This window comes from Carcharodon carcharias, chromosome 2 (genome assembly GCF_017639515.1).
Source record: "Carcharodon carcharias isolate sCarCar2 chromosome 2, sCarCar2.pri, whole genome shotgun sequence".
Lineage (NCBI taxonomy): Eukaryota > Metazoa > Chordata > Chondrichthyes > Lamniformes > Lamnidae > Carcharodon > Carcharodon carcharias.
Window position 1 is genome coordinate 28,670,723 of NC_054468.1, and position 20,485 is coordinate 28,691,207.

Genomic DNA, 20,485 nt, shown 5'->3' on the forward strand with positions numbered 1-20,485 from the left:
AAAGAACACATAGGTGTTAAAGTTAAAGTTGGTGATATTATCTAAACGAATGTGCTAATTAAGAATGGATGGTAAGGCACTCAAGGTATAGCTCTAGTGGGGGTGGGGAGAGCATAAAAGATTTTTAAAAAAAAAATTAAAAAAAAAAAAATTTTTTTAAAAAATAATGGAAATAGGTGGGAAAAGGAAAATCTTTATAATTTATTGGAAAAAAAAAGAAGGGGGAAACAGAAAGGGGGTGGGGATGGGGGAGGGAGTTTACGACCTAAAGTTGTTGAATTCAGTATTCAGTCCAGAAGGCTGTAAAGTGCCTAGTCGGAAGATGAGGTGTTGTTCCTCCAGTTTGCGTTGGGCTTCACTGGAACAATGCAGCAAGCCAAGGACAGACATGTGGGCAAGAGAGCAGGGTGGAGTGTTAAAATGGCAAGCGACAGGGAGGTTCGGGTCATTCTTGCGGACAGACCGCAGGTGTTCTGCAAAGCGGTCGCCCAGTTTACGTTTGGTCTCTCCAATGTAGAGGAGACCACATTGGGAGCAACGAATGCAGTAGACTAAGTTGGGGGAAATGCAAGTGAAATGCTGCTTCACTTGAAAGGAGTGTTTGGGTCCTTGGACGGTGAGGAGAGAGGAAGTGAAGGGGCAGGTGTTGCATCTTTTGCGTGGGCATGGGGTGGTGCCATAGGAGGGGGTTGAGGAGTAGGGGGTGATGGAAGAGTGGACCAGGGTGTCCCGGAGGGAGCGATCCCTACGGAATGCCGATAGGGGGGGTGAAGGGAAGATGTGTTTGGTGGTGGCATCATGCTGGAGTTGGCGGAAATTAACAACACCTCATCTTCCGACTAGGCACTTTACAGCCTTCCGGACTGAATATTGAATTCAACAACTTTAGGTCGTGAGCTCCCTCCCCCATCCCCACCCCCTTTCTGTTTCCCCCTTCCTTTTTTTTTCCAATAAATTATAAAGATTTTCCTTTTCCCACCTATTTCCATTATTTTTAAAAATCCCTACCCCCACTAGAGCTATACCCTGAGTGCCCTACCATCCATTCTTAATTAGCACATTCGTTTAGATAATATCACCAACTTTAACTTTAACACCTATGTGTTCTTTTGTACTATTGTTGTTGACATCTTTTGGTGATCTGCTTCTATCACTGCTTGTTTGTCCCTACGAACCACACCCCCACTCCACTTCTCTCTCTCTCTCTCTCTCCGCCCCCCCACACACACACCTTAAACCAGCTTATATTTCAACTCTCTCTTGGACTCGAACTCAAGTTCTGTCGAAGGGTCATGAGGACTCGAAATGTCAACTCTTTTCTTCTCTGCCGATGCTGCCAGACCTGCTGAGTTTTTCCAGGTAATTCAGTTTTTGTTTTTGTTTTTGTTTTGGATTTCCAGCATCTGCAGTTTTTTTGTTTTTATCTCTGCATGAAATTCAGGCCAGTGTATATGTAACCTGACACCCCACTCTACTGAACAGTCTACATCACTCTGAAGTCTTTGACACTTCTTCACAATTCGGCAAATCTACTCTTGTGTCATCAGAAGATTGTGAGATTGCATTCTCTCTGCCCAAGTCCAAATCAGCTATATATATCGAGAACAAATGTGGATTTGTTGCCCTGTGTTACAATCTGAACAACATCTACCTCCAACTTCCAACCAATGATGCTACTTTTCCTTTTGTACCATATACCTGAATTTTTCTTACAAGCCTGAGACTCCTTATTTATTTTAAAATCTATATACACTAAACACATTGCATCCCTTTATCTATCCAATTAGTCACTTCTTGAAAAATCTCTAGAATTTGTCAATACCCAATATGCCTTTAATGAATCCATACTGGCTGTCCATGATTGTCCTGTTCATTTCTCTCACTAATTTTATCTCTAATCATAGATTCTGGATTTGCCTACAACTTATCTTAGATTGGCCTATTGTTCACTAATTTATTCTTCTCGTACTTCTGGAACAGAGATGTTGCTTTAGCTTTTTAAAAATTATTTTTAAATTTATTTTTATTTTTAGCTGCTTATTTTCATTTTTATTTATTTATTCATTGTTTTATTGGCTTTTTAATCCCCTTTTCCATCCTTTTCCACCAACTACTGCTCCCTCCCCCCCAACCCCACCCCCAAAAGGGCTATCTATTACTTATTCAATGTTGTTCTTTCACAGACTGCTTACCCTTGTTCTGCTATTAACACATTCTGCTTTCCTACCTTTATGCCACAATCAGCACCTCCCTTAGCCCTTACCGCTACCATTAACACTCCCTTTGTCTTGTGTCCACGATATCTTTGTCAATCTCTCCTTAGCCCCCACCTATCATTCGCCTTTTATCCAGTTTCACCTGCTCCAACACCTCAAACAGTGTAAATTTCATCACATTTCTACTTCTCTTTACCTCTGAAGAAGACTCGAACCGTTAACTCTGTTTCTCTTTCCATAGATGCTGTCAGACCTGCTGAGTTTTTCCAGCATTTTCTGTTTTTATTTCAGATTTTTATTTTTATTTCAGATTTCCAGCGTCTGCAGTATTTTGCTTTGATGTTACTTTAGCTCATCTCCAGTCCACCAGCACAATTTGCATGTATGTGCAGGAATAAAAAGATGTGATCAGAGCTTTTTTTCCTCTTTTATTTTATTTCATTCAACGGCCGAAGGCACGGCCGGTCAGGATCTGGTGGCTTATCCATTTTGAATTCTGCTAGTCTTTTTAGAACCAGTTCTTCTTCGACAATTGTCTGTAGCAGCTGCTTTTTGTCCACCTACAAGGGAGTCAAAGTTTATGAGGGACAGGCAGGAAAGTGGTTTTAAGTCCATAATCAGATCAACCAAAATCTTCTTGAATGGTGCAGCAGGCTTGAAGTGTTAAATGGTCCACTCCTCCTCCTAATTTTTACCTTCTTATGTACAAATTTGCTTTGGCCATCATTTGTAAAAAAAAAATGAACAAAATACTTATTTAATATCTCTGCTATACTTCATTCTATACAACTGGATTCCATCCTTTAACTAACCTTTTCTTTTTAAATGCATCCCTGCATACAGTGGGGATAAATGTGGCTGACATATTGCACTCTGTTATAAAAACAAAAATAAAAATAAAAAACTGCAGATGCTGGAAATCCGAAACAAAAACAGAATTACCTGGAAAAACTCAGCAGGTCTGGCAGCATCGGCAGAGAAGAAAAGAGTTGACGTTTCGAGTCCTCATGACCCTTCGACAGGGTCATGAGGACTCGAAACGTCAACTCTTTTCTTCTCCGCCGATGCTGCCAGACCTGCTGAGTTTTTCCAGGTAATTCTGTTTTTATATTGCACTCTGTGTCTATCATGAGAGTTCCCTGCACTACCACACACCTGTGTTTTAAGTTATTAGTCTGAACCCCAACTAACATCACACGCATACCAGAATTGAACTCCACTCACTTACTTCACACAAATATTAATAATTGAAAAAAGTCCTGTCCAACTGCATTTGAAGGCAAAACACTCCTAATGCTGAATTCCACACTCCTCCAACCTTTCACGCTCTGCCAGCCTCACACAGCTCAAACATGGATTTTTAAGGTCAAAATTATTGCACTTTATTTCTTAATTCCTAATACAGGCTACAGTTATAATTCTCTGTTCTTGCTTATTGTTAAGGTGAAGAAGGTGTCCAGGGGTTCGCTGGGTTCCCTGGACTTGATGGACCGTTGGGAGCTCCAGGTGATCGAGGTGAACGTGGTTGTCCTGGTCCACCAGGGCCTCAAGGTCAGTTACCTTTTAAGAACCTTCAGAACTTGGGTAGTGATGATAATCCATTTGAATAATATAACAGTAAAAACATCAAGCTCCTCAAATATTACAGTCAATGTTTATCTGAGAATAATATCAAGCCACAACTTGAAATGCTTATGTTTAGCTGGGGATATTGCAAGTTCTCACAAGATTTTTCCAATACAATGCATAGAATATTGAGCATCTAAGGCTAGCTTACAAGAATAGTTTTGTACTCTACATGTGCAATCTATCATTTTCACTTAGTTGTATTTGTCATTTGCAAATAATATGCCAACAGAAAATAAATTCTTACTTAATAATATCAGAAGTACTGATTTGAAACCAGCACAGTTTGTAGATATGCTAAGGCATGTGTGCCTCAGATTAGAGGAATGTTGACTACTTTTCGGCATACCTCACTTCATCGGTAGATAATCTCCTTTATAGCAAAGTAGGTTGGACCAAAATGGATGTGAGGTATATCTCCAGAGAGAAGGAAAGTCAAAGCACTTCTGAATGTTTTTAGAGCTGCAATGGTGGAGGATTAGTGACAGGTGACTTCATCCTCTTAGCCAGAACTTAGTACATGGCATTCGGAAGGCTCCGAGTTACAACTGTTCGAAAAAGAGAATGTCACATTCCAAGGTAACAAAGCCCTAATAAAGAAATCATTGAATTGGAGCTTGTAGAAAATATTGGATACATAGTGATGAATGCAACTTTATTTAATATTTTAAGTTGTTTAGCGATATTTAAAGAAAGCTGAAATGACTGCCAAACTCATCAAGAGCGTTACTACACAAGGTACCACTTTGGTAATCAGCAAATAATGTCATTTCTTGTCTAATATGTTCCTCTATTTTAGAATTATATCATTCTATTATCCCTAAGAACTTGTCCTCTCCTATGGTGCCCATTCCTTGTCCTGCTTCTGCCACCTTCACTTCTGGAATGCATCACCATCAATAATTTGTCAAATTCACACTGACTGAGTTTTAACTTGGAGGTTGTCTTCGGCTACAGATGTAACTTGAATGTTCTTAAATATGATTGTAATCTGACTGTTGGAATTTTCAATTGCTTTTTTTTCTAATTGCCATATCTCAAGAGCCACATTAGTCTGCATGTATTTAAGTTATGAAATTTGTACACCTGGCTTTTACTTTTATTAGCTCTTTCAAATAACACCTAGTTCTGGTTGGCTTACCATGGTTAAATGTATTGTATTGTGAAATGTAAATGCTAAACCTGCACAGTTGGGCTGCTCTTTGAGAATGGATATTGGAGAATTCTCATTATGGGAAATGATTGGCCTCCATTTAGAAAAATCTTTCTTCCTGAGTCCCAAACTCACCATGAATAGAATAGAACATGTTTTCTCTCATTATGTTCCCACTGTTCTGCCTCTTTTGTGCTCAGCAATCTGGATCTTGTGTTTGCAACCTAACTCCTGTGATTTTTTTTATTATTCGTTCATGGGATTTGGGCATTTATTACCCATCCCTAACTGCCCTTGAGAAGGTGGTGGTGAGTCGCCACCTTGAACCGCTGCAGTCCATGTACACCCACTGTTAGGGAGGGAGTTCCAGTATTTTGACTCAGCAACAGTGAAGGAATGGCGATATATTTCCAAGTCAGGATGATATATGACTCGGAGGGGAACTTGAAGGTAGTGGTGTTCCCATCTATCTGCTGCCCTTGCCCTTCTAGGTGGTAGAGGTCACGGGTTTGGAAGGTGCTGTTGAAGGAGCCTTAGTTAGTTGCTGTAGTGCATCTTGTGCATCCTCAAAGTGCAGCCCAACTGTGCCGGTGTGGTATTTACACACTGCTGCCACTGTGTGTCGGTGGTGGAGGAAGTGAAAGTTTATTGTGCTAGATGGAGTGCTAATCAAGCATACTGCTTTGTCCTGGATGGTGTTGAGCTTCTTGAGTGTTTTTGGAGCTGCACCCATCCAGGCAAGTGAAAAGTATTCCATCATTTATGTGTATGCTTGTTATTGATGACTCAGCTTTTGATATGGTCAACTGGCTGTTTGTATTAATTCTTTCTTTGTTTTGATTGTCATGCCGCATTCCTTCTTGCTGCTGAATCTGTGATGTCTTCAGGTGATCGAGGTGAGCTATGATAAGTGACTAAACAACAATAAATTAAATAAGCACCATCAACAATGTAGAACATCCAAGGCACTTCTCAGGAGTGTTACCAAACAACATTTGGCACAGACCCACAAAAGGAGATATTAGGATAGGCCAAAGAGGGAGATTTTAAAGAACGTCCTAAGGGGGAAGAAAGAGCTAAAGAAGTAGAGAGGTTTAGGGATGGCATTCCAAAACTCATGGCCCTGTTATCTGAAGGCATGACCGCCAATAGTAGGGTGTTTAAAATTGGGAATCTGCAAGAGTCCAGAGTGGGAGGAGTGGTAGCGACCTTGGCTGATTGCAAGGCTGGAGGAGGTTACAGAGATAGGGAGGAGTGAGGGTGTGGAGGGATTTGAAAACAAGGATAAGATATTTAAAATGGAGTTGTTGCAAAGCCAGAAGCCAGTGTAGGTCAGTGAACAGGGGATTGATGGATGAATGGGATTTGCTACAAGTTAGGATATAGGTAGCAGAAATTTAGTTGAACTCAAGTTTATGGAGCTTGGAAAATGGGAAGCTGGACAGGAGAGCATTGGAATAATCAAGTCTAGTTGTTACAAAGGTACACTTCTGCCCATTTAGCACAGGATGCCAGACGAGGGATGGAGTTGGTGGCTAGGGAGCAGAGTTTGTGGCGGGTTCTGAAGGTAGTGGTAACCACATAACTAAGCGATAAAATAGTTTTGTGCTTACTGATGGTGTGATTCCTTGTTCTGTGCAGCTTAATTTCTGGAGCAGTTTTAATTATTCTGCAGGAGTCCAAATTTAGTTTGAAATTTCGAGCTCACTGATGCATTCTGCAAGTGCAACTCAGGGATCTTCCAAGGTGCAGAATCTGATATCATCAATTGTTTTCTGCAGATTTGGAGACTGCATGAGATTCAGTCAGGGGAATGATAACCTCAGTCCCTGGGGAGGAAGCCCATGGGATCAGGAGCAATGCTGGTTTTATATCTTGCCAATTTTCCTCTCCATTGACTTCAATGGAAAACATAAACGGGCAGGGTAAAACCAGTGACGCATTCAATCCTGTGGCATTCTTGAAAGATGCATTGGGTCAAAACTGCTCCCGAAATTGTACCTTTTAAATGTAAACAATGATATATAAATAAGTCATATGAAAAAATTCCAGTTTTTCTGGCCTACTCATTTCTTTAGTGTTTGAAACCAAAGCTGCTGATCTTTCCTTCTCTGGCCTTCATAACTTAGATTCTTAAAGATGCAGGTGACCATTTACTATTGGACTGGAGGTTTTAATTTTCTGCGTTCCTCCAGCCATTTCTGTAAACGCTTGCACGTTGCTATTACAGATAAATTCTTGGTACATATTGAAGTTTTCTCTTTACATTTTGAATCAGAATATTGTTAATTACTTTATTGTTTCTGTTATAGGACCACCTGGTATAGTTATTCCAGATACTGAAGGGGATAAAAGTTATTATAAAGGAGATCCGGGGCTACCAGGACCCTCAGGTCTTCCAGGACCACGAGGAAGAATGGGATCTTCAGGTTCACCTGGCCTTCCAGGTATTGCCTACTTTTGAAGTATACATTCTGTGTGAGTTCCATATGTTGGCAATGTCCTCTATGAGATGGTGATCGTATCAATCTTGCCTTAGGTCAGGTAAATCAAAGGCACTACACAACAGAAGATCTACTGTGCAATACCGTGTAACCATTTGGAAATTTCCTGAAGAGTCGCAGGTGGATAACCCTGGGCTATCTAAAAGATTCTGAGGAAATTTCAAACAAAATCAATGAAAGCAGAGCAGGTCAGAGTGTGCAACCAAGCAGAACAGATATCAGCAAAATATGCATTAGATAGAAACTTCATTATATTATTACGTGGTGTTTTCTTTCATTTGGAAAATTCCAGCTTTTAAGTTTGTTTTGTGCTTTCTAAAGAAAAAAGTCATGAAATATGCAGTGTTCATGGCACCATGTTCTTGCTAATTTTAATCACTTTATTACTGGGGCCGTGATTTTAGAAGTTGAGTATTGCACAAACATTTTCTTGTGTGTTTTCATTAGAAAGCTGCATAATCAGCAGCTGGGAGTGACAGGAAGCAAAACAGGGCTTACATTTACCTAGTATCTTTCATGACATCAGTACTTTTGAAGTGTGGTCACAGTTGTAATGTAGGAGACCAACAAAAGATAACCAAAAAAATAATAAAGAGGGAGAAAATAAACTTTGAGGGTAAACTAGCAAGAAATATGAAAATGGACAGTAAAAGCTTCTTTGAATATATTAAAAGGAAGAGAGAGGCCAAAGTGAACCTAGGCCCCTTAGAGAAGGAGGCTGGGGAAATAATAATGAGGATGACACAAAAATAGGTGGGAAGGCAAGTGGTGAGGATGACACAAGAAGTCTACAGAGGGATATAGACAGGTTAAGTGAGTGGGCAAAAACTTGGCAGATGGAATTTAACGTGGGAAAATGTGAGATTATGCACTTTGGCAGGAAGAATAGAGGAGCTGAATATTATTTAAATGGAGAAAGATTGCAGAAGGCTGCAGCACAGAGGGATTTGGGAGTCCTTGTGCATGAATCCCAAAAAGCTAACATACAAGTTCAACAGGTAATAGGGAAGGCAAATGGAATGTTATTTCAGAAGGAATGGAGTATAACAATAGGGAAGTCTTGCTAAAACTATACAAGGCACTAGTTAGACCACATGTAGAATACTGTGAACAATTTTGGTTCCCTTATCTAAGGAAGGATATATTGATGTTGGATGCAGTCCGGAAAAGGTTCACTAGGTTGATCCCAGATGTAGAGGGATTTTCTTATGAGGAGAGGTTGACTAGGCAGGGCCCATAGTGATTGGAGTTTAGAAGAATGAGAGGTGACCTTATTGAAGCATATAAGATTCTTAGGGGGCTTGACAGGGTAGATGCTGAGAGGTTGTTTCCCCTTGTGGGAGAATCTAGGACCAGAGGGTATAATTTTAGAGTAAGGGGTCGCCCATTTAAGGCAGAGATACGGAGGAATTTCTTCTCAGAGGGTAGTGAATCTGTGGAATTCTTTACCGCAGAGGGCTGTAGAGGCTGGGTCATTAAGCATATTCAAGGCTGAGATAGACAGATTTTTAATCAGTAAGGGAATCAAAGATTATAGGGAAAAGGCAGGAAAGTGGAGCGGAGGATTATCAGATCAGCTATCGTCTCATTGAATGGCAGAGCAGACTTGAATAAGTAGGCCGATTGGCCTACTGTTGCTCCTAGGTCTTATAGATGCCAGCATTTGGCAGAATGGAGCAGCTGGGATATACAAGATCATCCCTTTGTGGCACAGGTGCCCACCAACTTACCCTGCACATTCCAACAGGATCCCCATTTCCCCATTCAAAGGTACTGATGACCAAATTGCCAGGATTGCCCAAGGGTCTTGCGGACAATTCCTTCTGTTTTCCTCTCAGATCCATTAATTTATCTGATGCTTTTGCCATTTCCTGGTCCTCCGCCTAAAAACCCATATTTTCTCCACTAGCTTTACTGCATTTGAGCCAAATAAGTGGCTTCCAGTTTCCCAAATACAGGATGGAGTTTAATGCCCACCTCAGTGACAGGTTTGGTGGCAGTGGGGCATTTAATGGGACAGGAGGATGGGGTGTGGGCAGCATGTGCCGCCTTCCCACCTCTGTCCCGATTAACTCCGTGACGGGAAGGTTTGTGGACCACCTGATGCCCCACCACCAATTGAGCCCCTTAAGTGGGCAATCATTAAGGGTTTTATCCTGCTGCCGCTGGTATCCACCCAGTGGCGGGTAGGGGACACACCACTCAGCCCGAAAAGCAAACCCCGTTTGGATTGTCTGTGCTCTCTTAGGGCGTCCCTTGTTCAAAGGCACTCAGTGCCTGACCAAGAGATCCAACATTGGGAAGGGCTCCCCCACAGCTGACAACCACCTTGTTATCGACCCCCCCACCCACCCCCAACCTGCGATCCCCTTCCTGCCATCACTCACCTGCAGCCTGGGTCACTCAATGATCCTGGGCCTTGGGCTGGGTGAGTACATTATGGACAGCAGCCACCACCTCCCCAGTGGGGCTGCCAAGCAATGAAGAGACTGACTGCTCTGGGATGGAAGGGGGTGGTGGGGGGGTGCTTTGCAGGGGTGATCTCCGTCCCCAGGGTCCTTGATCTCGGGGAAGGCCTGCTGCTATCCAGTTAAGTGCCTGATTGTCAGGGCACTCCAGCTGGCAGGCCTGACTCCAGTCACCTACATTAAATTCCTCCCACTCTTTTATAATATTTTCGCATTTAATTATAAGGGGTCTGACTGGGCTATGTTTGCATTTTGTGCAACGCAGACACACATTAGAACAAACATATGCAATAGGCTGTGAATGAACATTTAAATTATGCATAAAATTTCCACCTAGTTTGTTCCCCCTGATGTTCAACGAACTCTTTCTTTTTTTTCTTAAACTAAACACTGATATCTCAGCCTTTTTTCTTTTCAAAATTGAAAGCTTAAAAAGCGGATTTCAATTACTAATGTGGATCCTTGGAGAAATCTATAAATGGTCATCTTTCTCCACACCTACAGGACCCAAAGGCTACAAAGGGGAGCCTGGAAGGCCAGGTTCTAATGGCCCGCCTGGTCCCCACGGGCCACCAGGAAACATCGGTCTACCTGGGCAACGAGGAGTCACTGGGGACCAAGGTGAGAAAAAATTCTTACTGCTCAACTGCTTGTCTTTTATCAACAGTCATTTCATAAAAGAGACACTGAGTTGCATGAAGTACAAATTTATTCTTAGCGCTAAAATCTGACTTTCTTGCTGTAATTGCCAGAAATTCTGCTGAAATCTTACTTGATATCTTCTTGCGAGAAAGGATTTGACTCTAGAATTATTAAGCTCTATGAGAGCAGGATGGAAGAGTTCCATTTTGGAGGGGTTGAGGATAGGAGGATGGCGAAGAAAAGTGTCAAGAATTTGTGAAGAATCCAGTTACTCCAGAATTCTGCTGCTTTAAATTCCATTGAAGAGGCCAGAGGCAGATCATCCATGCATCCACCCTATGTTAATGGTCTGTGTCTAGGGTTGTCTAAACTGATTGGATGTACTCACAAGTCACAAGATCTCCTGCTCCCAACCGACCATCCAGTCATCAGCCTTTTTTCCCCCATCGCTATTATATTTCTGACTGCTAAATGAAAATGTGCAATGAAAATTATCATAATTCACAATTTTTTATGCCTCTATAATTATTCTCCCAACCGTTAATTGGATAAATTTAGGTTAAGTGTCCACAGGTTGGGGGCAGTCATTGGATAATGACTTGTGCACATATATGGAAAGCGATAGCTCAGTTGCTAGCGCTCTTGTCTGTGTGTCAGAAGGTTGCAGTTCAAGTCTCACTCCAGTATTTGAGCACCAAAGTTTCGTTTTTCCAGCACTTTCTGTTTTATTTCAGATCTTCAGCATCCACAGTATTTTGCTTTCATAGAAATTGTTGTCCTGGGTGCATTGGTGTCCTCAGTGGTTCTTGGCACATTTGTGTGGTTTTATTATTTTCTTTGAACACATCCATTTATTAGCTATGAATATATCGGAGATGGGAAAAATGGCTGATTTCCTGCCATGTGTCGGAAAATTTCTCTGAGGTCAGAGAAAAGGTGAGTGGGAGCGATGTGGAGAATTAAAATGACAGGCGACTAACAGCTTGGGGTTACTCATGCAGAATGAATGGAGGTGTTCTACAAAATGGTCACTCAGTCCAGTGTAGAGGAGACCACATCGTGAGCAGTTAATAAAGCATACCAAATTGAAAGAAATACAGGAAAATTGCTGTTTCACGTGGAAGGAATTGTTTGAGGCCTTGAACAGTGAGAAGAGAGAAGGTAAAAGCACATTTCTTGTGCTTGTGTGGAAAGGTGCCTTAGAAGGTGGAGGAAGTGTTTGGGTCACTGAGTGGACCAGAGTGTCACGGAGGGAACAGTCCCTTCAGGTTGCTGAAAACGAAGGGGGAATATAGTGTTGGCATCATGCTAAAGGTGTTATAAATGTTGGAGGATGATCCTTTGAATGTAGAAGCTGGTGGGGTGGAAGTTGAGGACAAGCGGAAGTGCGTGAAATAAAACAGACATGGTTGAGGGCCCTGTCAACCACTGTTGGAAGAAATCCTTGTTAGAGGTAAAAGGAAGACATACTTTAAGTGCTAGTATGGAAGGTTGCTATGCCTGTCTTTTTGTGCGAGATGTGGAATGTTCTTTGTCTGAACAGATGCAACAGAGATCGATAAACTGGAAGAACGGAATAGAGTCCTGGCAGGAAGCAGGGTGTGAGGAGGCGTAGTCAAGGTAGCTGAGGGAGTCAATGGTTTATAGTGAATATTGGTTGATAACCTTTCACCAGAAATAGAAGCAGATAAGTCAAGGGGAGAGTTGGAGCTGGACCATGTGAAGGTGAGAGAAGCATGGAAATTGGAAGCAAATTTGTAATTTTCCAGTTCAAGGATAGAGCAGGAAATTACTCTGATAGAATCATCAATATACTGGAAAAGAGGGAGGGATGGAGCCAGATTAGGACCATGGAAGCCCAATCCCTCTACACCTCCATCCACCATCATGATGATCTGACATCTCTCCACTTCATTCTTGAATGAAGACCCAACAAAGTCCACCCACCAGCACCCACCTCTGCCTGACTGGACTTGTTCTCCAAACAAAAGCTGTTGCTATGGATAACTGCGTGGGCTAGCTATGCCTGCCTTTTTGTGGGAGATGTGGAATGTTCTTTGTTCCAGTCCCACTCAGGCTTTACATTACACCAAAAACGTACAAAACAATTTTAAAGCTCCTTCATTTGTGGAACATTCTCGAATCTTATTCCAAATGGACAGAGATGGAGAAAAGTGAAAACATGGTGCAAATACCACAGAAAAATTGTACTGGGTACCATTTAAATACTGTTACATCAAATCTGGTACCACTACAGCATGAAATGGATCTAACATTTCAACTCACTAAATGCAGAAGAATGCTGAATTATAGCCCAGAAGAATACTGGTGTAGGGTTTGCTTTCACACAGCTACCTCAACTACAGCTCCTTACACCCTGCTTCCTGTAAGGACTCCATCCCATTCTTCCAGTCCCTCTGCCTCCGTCACATCTGCTTCAATGATGCTACCTTCCAAAACGGCACTTCTGACATGTCTTCTTTTTTCCTTTAACCGAGGGTTCCCCCCCCCACTGTGGTCAACAGGGCTCTCAACCATGTCCGACCCATCTCCCGCACCTCTGCCATCACCCCTTCCCCTCTCTCCCAGAATCATGATGGGGACCCCTTGTCCTCATTTTTCACCCCAGCAGCTTCTGCATTAAAAGGATCATTCTTCACCATTTCCACCAACTCCAGCATGATGCCACCACCAGACACGTCTTCCCCTCACCCCCCTGTCAGCATTCCATTGGGACCTCTGTGACACCTTATATCCACTTCTCTACCACCCCCAATCCTCATCCCCCTCCCACAGCACCTTCCCATGCAATCACAGAAGGTGCATCCCCAGTCCGTTTACCCCCTCCCTGCTCCCTGTCCAAGGCCCCAAACACTCCTTTCAGGTGAAGCACTTGCACTTCCTTCAATTTGGTCTACTGTATTCACTCTCCTAATGCAGTCTCCGCTACCTTGGGGAGACTAAATGCAGACTGGGTGACATTTTGTGGAACATGTTACTAAAGGAAGATGAAATTACAGAAAGATCACCTCCACGGTAGTTTCAAAATATAAAACAATATAAACACGAGTCCTTTGATTAGTTTGGATACTGGTTGACATACAGTTGACATTTCTTTATTAAAGCCTCAGTGAAACTTTGTCCTTCACTTTAGGCCCTCCTGGACAACAAGGCCTGCCAGGAGATCCAGGCCTGTGTCCTCCACTTTCTGCTGGCTTCTTGATTGTGTTGCATAGTCAGTCACAGAACGTACCTACATGTCCTCAAAACATGAATAGTCTTTGGCAAGGATATAGCTTGCTTTATCTGGAGGGCCAATCAAAGTCTCACAATCAAGATCTTGGTAAGTACAAGACATTGCTTACCTTTTTATATAAGATATAACCTATCACTGTGCTATATTTTCCTATTTTGGGTCTAAACATTTCTCAGAGACTTTCTGGAATAAAGGTTGACGTGTTTTTAAATCTCCAGCATCAAGTGCAAGCTGAGTATGGTTTAAGTAATGTAATAATCCTCAGCTGTGACATGTTTACTGTTGTTCAGCTGGTCACCATTAGGAAAGGGCATTGCTTGAAGTACTAGTCATCAAAATGCTGTGCAACCTTTTTAATAAGCACTAGCAGGCAGTTTAATTGTTAATCAAATCCTTAATAATTCTCCAGGCGGCCTTTTCTCATGCACACTTAAACTCCTTTACCAAGATGATATATTGCACTAAATGTGGACGAGTCCAGCTTTGCAGCTCAAGACTCCATCTCGGGCACCTCAAAGGCTCCATACCATGTAAAGGATCCAGGGAAAATCACCCCATTCAATATTCATTCCCACATGATGTTAGTGAGAGATTTTCCCTATGTATCAGGTTCAGATTTACCAGATGATCACTGAATGCTGATACCACCCAGCTCTTTCCCTGCTCCGCCTCTCTCAACCCCTGTAGTTTCTGTGTTGGCCAGGGTGCTTGCTTGACATCTAGATCTGGATGAGCCACAATTTCCTCCAGTTAAACGCCAAGGAAAGAATAATGAAAGACTTGCAGTTATCTAGTGCCTTTCAACAACCTCAGGATGTCCCAGTCTTTTCTGCCAATTAAGTATGAAGCCTAATCGCTGTTGTAATGTGGAGAGGACAGATACTGTTGTCTGGTGGCTCACATCACAAACTCCATACTTTTGCCACTGATTCCATCTCCCGCTACAGCTTGTATCTCAGGATGAGCTCGAATTTTTGCAATCCTATTTGACCCTGAGCCGAACTTCAGACCCTATATCCTCTCTACCACAAAGACCATCTACTTCCACCTCCATAATATTGCCCGCCCCTGTCTTTCCTTCATCCATACCTTCAGACTTGGGCACTCAACATTGTCCTGACCAACATCGAAGCCAACACCTCAGTAAACTTCAGCTCATCCAAAGCTCCGCTATCTGTAATCTATTTTCCACCAAGTCCACTTGCCCATCCCCACTGTTCTAGCCTACCTACACCGGCTCCTGGTCCTTCAGCAGCTGAAGTTTAAAACTCTCATCCTTATGTTTAAATTTCTTCATGGCCTTGCTCCTCCTCACATTTACACCCTCCTCAAGCCCTGCAATGTTCCCCATCCCAGTGAGTAACTTGGTAATAACAGATTTTAATTCAGTATAATGTGCTTTCTCTATTAAAAATGTTGTGACAGACCTCTTTTGTGATTGTGTTTAGTGTGAACGAACAGATAATAGATTGAGAAATAACCAGCAGCCTGGTTAGATAGCCCACAAGACAGTTTATAATAATAGGTGATTATCTGCATAGCATTTTGTTTAAGCCATCTTGTTGTAAGTCCCACAAGAACTGGATGGTATCACTTATTGGCACAGACTTCATAACTTACTGGATTTACAGCTGTTCCAGAGTGTGGCAATAATTTGTTTACTTCGGAAACCAGACTTAGCAGTGTCACACCACAGAATAAAACGTTTGATTTTACATTTATTGTTCCTACAAATTTTCCCCTTCCTTTGATCTCCTAATTTCCTCAATTACTGTTCACGGCATAGCAACCACTCTCCAGTCCGAGTGCCAAATCTGAGTCTGACAGTGGTACAGCTATGGCTACCAGCTATGGAACAGCTCACACCCAAGTCCAATCCATCCTCTCCCAACATCCGCACAGGGGAACCTCACCTCAGGTCCCTCCGGATAATCAGGAGCATCCCTTGTGGCCATTTTTTCTTTCTCAACCTGGGGTATTGCAATTCAGTGGAGGTCTCCTCTTACTGCCCCATGACTAGAAACAGAGCATGGATTGAACCTCAGACCTTCCTTAGCTGTGTGGTTTGGAGACTTCTGATTTCACTTTGATTCTGTAGTATTGCTACTCAGGAAAAAAAATGCCACTTTGGACACAACAGGGATTGCTACTCATTGACTAAGGTAGCTGCAGCTTGGCAAGAAAGTCTCTGCATGGGCGATGACAAAAATGGGAGGGTATGGTTGGTGCTGTCTCTGTACAATAAGTGGAGGCCTCTGTCAAGAGCAGCCTTGGTAGACTTGGTGTACAATTGGAAAACTGCTTTAGTTTGTGTTTTGACTGCTAAATGGCAAGGCTGTCAGGATATTTCATTATGTTACTTCTGATCATTACGTCAGATAGTTATTGCTAACCATTACTGCAATCTTGCTGTTCTCCCAGGTCTAGCTGGCTCTTGTCTGCCAATGTTCAGTACTATGCCATTTGCATATTGCAGCATTGATGAAGTTTGTCACTATGCCACTAGAAATGACAAATCCTATTGGCTGTCTACCACCGCACCTGTCCCCATGATACCACTCATTGAACAAGAGATCGCACCTTATATCAGCAGGTGTTCTGTCTGTGAAGCGCCTTCTGTCGCAGTGGCTGTACATAGCCAGGACCAGACCATCCCTCCTTGCCCATCAGGGTGGGTCAGCCTTTGGACTGGATATTCCTTTTTGATGGTAAGCTACATTTTTAATTAGCTATGCACTTAAAGAAAAAAGTATACACATCATTATAAAACCCAAATGGAATTCATTGGCTGAAAATTTATCACATGGTGTATTATTTTTATAACATGATTTCAGTGACAATTGAAATTGACGTGTAACTATCTAGGTAAATAACGGAAGTGGTGATTTGCCATTCCGCCCCCCCCCACCTCCGCACAATGCTGGAGAATTGATGACCTGATTCCAAAGCTTGAGTTCCAAAATCAGTCTCAAGTGCCATCGGAACAGGTGACCTGCTGCATGCTGCACAGCCTCACCATTATGGGGAGCTGCCCTTGCCACCAGATATACAGTGAGAGAAAGAGGAAGAGAAGCATGAGGAAAGAAGCCCTTTCTGACCAGGCTGTTCCTGAAGAACTCAGTTGACTGCAGTACCAGTAACCGTAATCCCAATTCCTCATTCACCAACTGTCCCACACCTTCTCTCTGTCACTGACTATCGCAGTATCTGCATAGTCACAGTGCAAAAGTAAAAGCCACCACAAAATAGACTTTCCAAACCAAATTTATAAAATCATTGAATAACGCATATAAATCATTCTTGTGAATTCCCTTAATACATGTCTTGTGGGTGCCTTTACCTTTCCTAGTGCTCCTACGTAGTGCTACCCGAGAGGCTGCAGCATGGTTGGTGGAAGGATGTCGACCTTCAGTGTTGGATTTTGCAATTGGCCTTTCAAGAGTCTCCCGAGCAACTCTGGGTCTTGAAGGCCAGGCTTTGGACTGCGCCATTTTGGCATGGGTAGCATCAGTATGGGCTGGCTGGTTGGCAGAGTGGCAGGGGTGGAAGGATGAATGCTGCCTTCCTGAGAGAGGATGGCAGGTTTGTGCTTTAGGAGCCACTGCCACTCCCCTGGATACGCCTCAGGAGTCCTAGTAAACTGGAGGACAGATTGCGGACCACTATGATACCCTGCAAGCCCTTTCCACATTGTAATCCACTAGAATGATGGCTTCAATTTGAGTTTCCACAGCAGCATTCAGATTTCTTGTGGAAGCTGCTTGTGCTGCAATGGAAGCTGAGACATCGCCATCAGACGTTGCAACATGGTTAGGTCCACGGGTATACGAATGGAATTGGCCATGACTTCCATGTTGGAGAGGTTGGGAGCTAAGCTCTGTGTAAAGCCCTGTGCCAAATTGATGCCATGCTCCATGCTCCTAGACATTGCCAGCAAGCTTTCTGGTAGGCTTCCCAATGCACCAAACATGTTGTTGTGCCTAACCATCAGCGTTCATATGTAGGCAGCTTCACTGAAGTCCTCATCTAAGTCCTCTATCATGGAACCAATGTGTAGCTTCATCCTTCAGCTTACTGGCACCTGCACTATCCTTTCCCCCTGCCCTGGCAGCAGGCTACTAATGCCCAGGGTTTCACTACATGCAGATCCCACTTTTAATCTATCCTCGAAGGCATGTGCGTATCAGTCTCTGGGCTGGTGGCTGAGAGTCTTAAATCAAGTGATGGTGCTTTGTCTTCATCATCACCATCTTCTTGTTGTTCCTGCACTGCTTGGTTTGGTTGCACCTCTTCAATACCTGAAAGGAAAAAGACACAAGGGTAAAGTTGTTGTGTGGACAGAAGCTGAAAGCAAGAGGAGCATGTATATACCATCCACAGCTTGTAAATCAGGAGAGAGCATGGGATGAGGGGAAAGTGGGATGGGAGAAGGAGAATTAGGTATACAGATACTGTCATCTTTCATGGTTTCAGCCCTGTCGCTAGTCATTGCCCTCAGCAATGTCTTCTCAGTGATGGGCGTCATCATACACTCCATGGGCGTTAGGCCATTCAGTCACACCTCCTCTTCCAGTTAGCTGACTTTGGTTGTGCACCAGCTTGTCCCCCAAGACATAAGCGAGTGTCATGCAATCTGTTTGGCTGAGGTGGCTGTCATGGACGAATAGCTGGCAGTGTTTGTAACCTGTGAATATGTGCATGAGATTTGTAGCAGTGCTAAGTATCAGAACATGCAGTGAAGCATATAAATGTTAGGTATGAGTCCTGATTGATGGAGATTGTTTGTAGGTTTGTGATGGTGAATTGTGTTGAGCTACTGATACAGTTGGTAAAATATGGCATTTGAAAATGCATTGTCAGATCTTCACCACTCGTGTGAGGTCATTGAACTCCTTGCAGCACTGCATCCTGGGCCTTGGGGCTTGACTCTTGGAATTCACTTCCAAGAGTCTGGTTGCACTGCCTTTTAATCATGTGTCTGCAGGCCTCTTGCTACCCCTCCACGGGGCATCTCTCTGCCTTTCCACCTCTTCCACCAAAACGGGTTGCAGTGTCCAAAAACTTTGATACTACTCTCTCCCCGTCATACTATTCCTCACTCTTTCCTGCATTGGAGTCCCTTTAACAGCAACTTCCAGCACCTGTTGCAGCTGCACTGCACCTCCCTTTCAAGCATAGCAGGCTAACTTTATATGATGCTAGCAGCTCATTATGTTGGCCATCTGTTGACGTGTCCAGCCAATGAAGAGCGTGGTTAGTGCAGGCTGGATGCAGAGATCATTCAAATTGACAGGCACCATGAAGTTGGCATAGTTCTTGCATGGCAGTCAATGGGCACGGTTTCACTGTACGTCATGATCCCTGTGTCCTTTTTCAGGGTCTATCCAATTTATAATCCCTTTTGCTCATCTTCTTGGTTCTTACTTAGAATGTAGTGCATGTCAGTTTAGGATTGTAAAATATCAAATAAAATTAGGAGTATCACGGGTTTAACTTCCAGCTATGAATCTTATGCTCTACCTTCTTGTTGCAGCACACAGGAGCTGGTGCCGAAGGCGGGGGTCAGTCTCTAACATCACCTGGCAGCTGCCTGGAAGATTTCCGCTCAACGCCGTTCATTGAGTGCCAAGGAGCTCGTGGCACCTGCCACTACTTTACTGATAAATACAGCTTTTGGCTGACAACTGTGCAACCAAGCCACCAGTTTGGACCGTCTGCTCCATCAGAAACTCTCAAAATAGAGCAATTACAAAGACAAAGAGTTAGTAGATGTCAGGTTTGTCTGAAAAGATAAATAATTTCACCTGCATTGGAACTCTACAAGGAAAATATGTGGTAAGACTTTTTACCAAAGGGAAGATAACAATTCAGGCCTAATGGTTAATGGTGCTCATTTAATTTCTTTCTCTTAAGTTCAACTTCAGCCGATTAGAAAATGTATGTCAGGGGAATGTAAAATTTACACTGGCATTAGCATGCTCATGTTAATCAATATATTCAAAAGTAAAATCCGTGGAGATTAAATTTTATATGAAATGTACAGCAACTTAATTGACATTGTTGGTGCAATTTAACTTATAGACTGTAAAATTATTTTTTAAAAGCTGAAATATTTTTGTCACCTGGTCTTAGCAAGAAGTTCTAAAATTAAGATGACAAAAAAAACCATAGGTCATTCAAAGTCAGGGCAATTGAAAATGGTCTGTAAAAAGTTATTGTAACTATATTATTGTTAATAGCAATGGTTCCATTAATAACTCAGTGGCATGTTCAGAGTGGAGGGGCCACAAAAATTGGATGTGAAATCTGGAAGAGGTTTCAGCACCTTGGTTTGTGGTATTTGAGCACTGCTACAACATTACTTCTGGGTTTGACATTGAATGTGCAACAGGGGACCCATGTGATGCGATCTCAACTGGAGCGTTTAAAGGGTCAATCCAAGAATGGAATTTAGTGGCGTTGGATGCTGCAGCTAAATGAGCAAGAAGTTTTGTAATGCATTCAGGATAGTCACAGACTGCACCAAGGTTTAGTGACACATCCCTTTTGCACTGCTGGGTGCAATAAAGAGTAGAAGAACAGTACTGCTCCCCAACAGTGGGAGGAAGAAACCTGCTGCT

At 42.8% G+C, this 20,485-nt stretch overlaps 1 protein-coding gene across 1 annotated transcript; it reads left to right on the plus strand.

Annotated features, from left to right (window-relative positions):
- The first annotated feature begins 4,543 nt into the window (after positions 1-4,543).
- On the plus strand, positions 4,544-19,659 carry LOC121287146 (collagen alpha-2(IV) chain-like). Its single transcript, XM_041204726.1, has 6 exons — positions 4,544-4,580; positions 7,308-7,442; positions 10,472-10,588; positions 13,764-13,952; positions 16,287-16,573; positions 19,399-19,659. The coding sequence occupies exons 1-6, from the start codon at positions 4,544-4,546 to the stop codon at positions 19,657-19,659; spliced, it is 1,026 nt and encodes a 341-aa protein (XP_041060660.1).
- Positions 19,660-20,485: the final 826 nt, after the last annotated feature.

What these genes read in the sequence shown, in the direction of transcription:
- LOC121287146 (XM_041204726.1), top strand. Translation starts at nt 4,544, where the DNA reads ATGACTGCCAAACTCATCAAGAGCGTTACTACACAAG. An exon ending in AGGTTCACCTGGCCTTCCAG is followed by an intron (nt 7,443 to 10,471) that starts GTATTGCCTACT and finishes CCACACCTACAG; the next exon opens with GACCCAAAGGCTACAAAGGG. An exon ending in GTCTCACAATCAAGATCTTG is followed by an intron (nt 13,953 to 16,286) that starts GTAAGTACAAGA and finishes CTGTTCTCCCAG; the next exon opens with GTCTAGCTGGCTCTTGTCTG.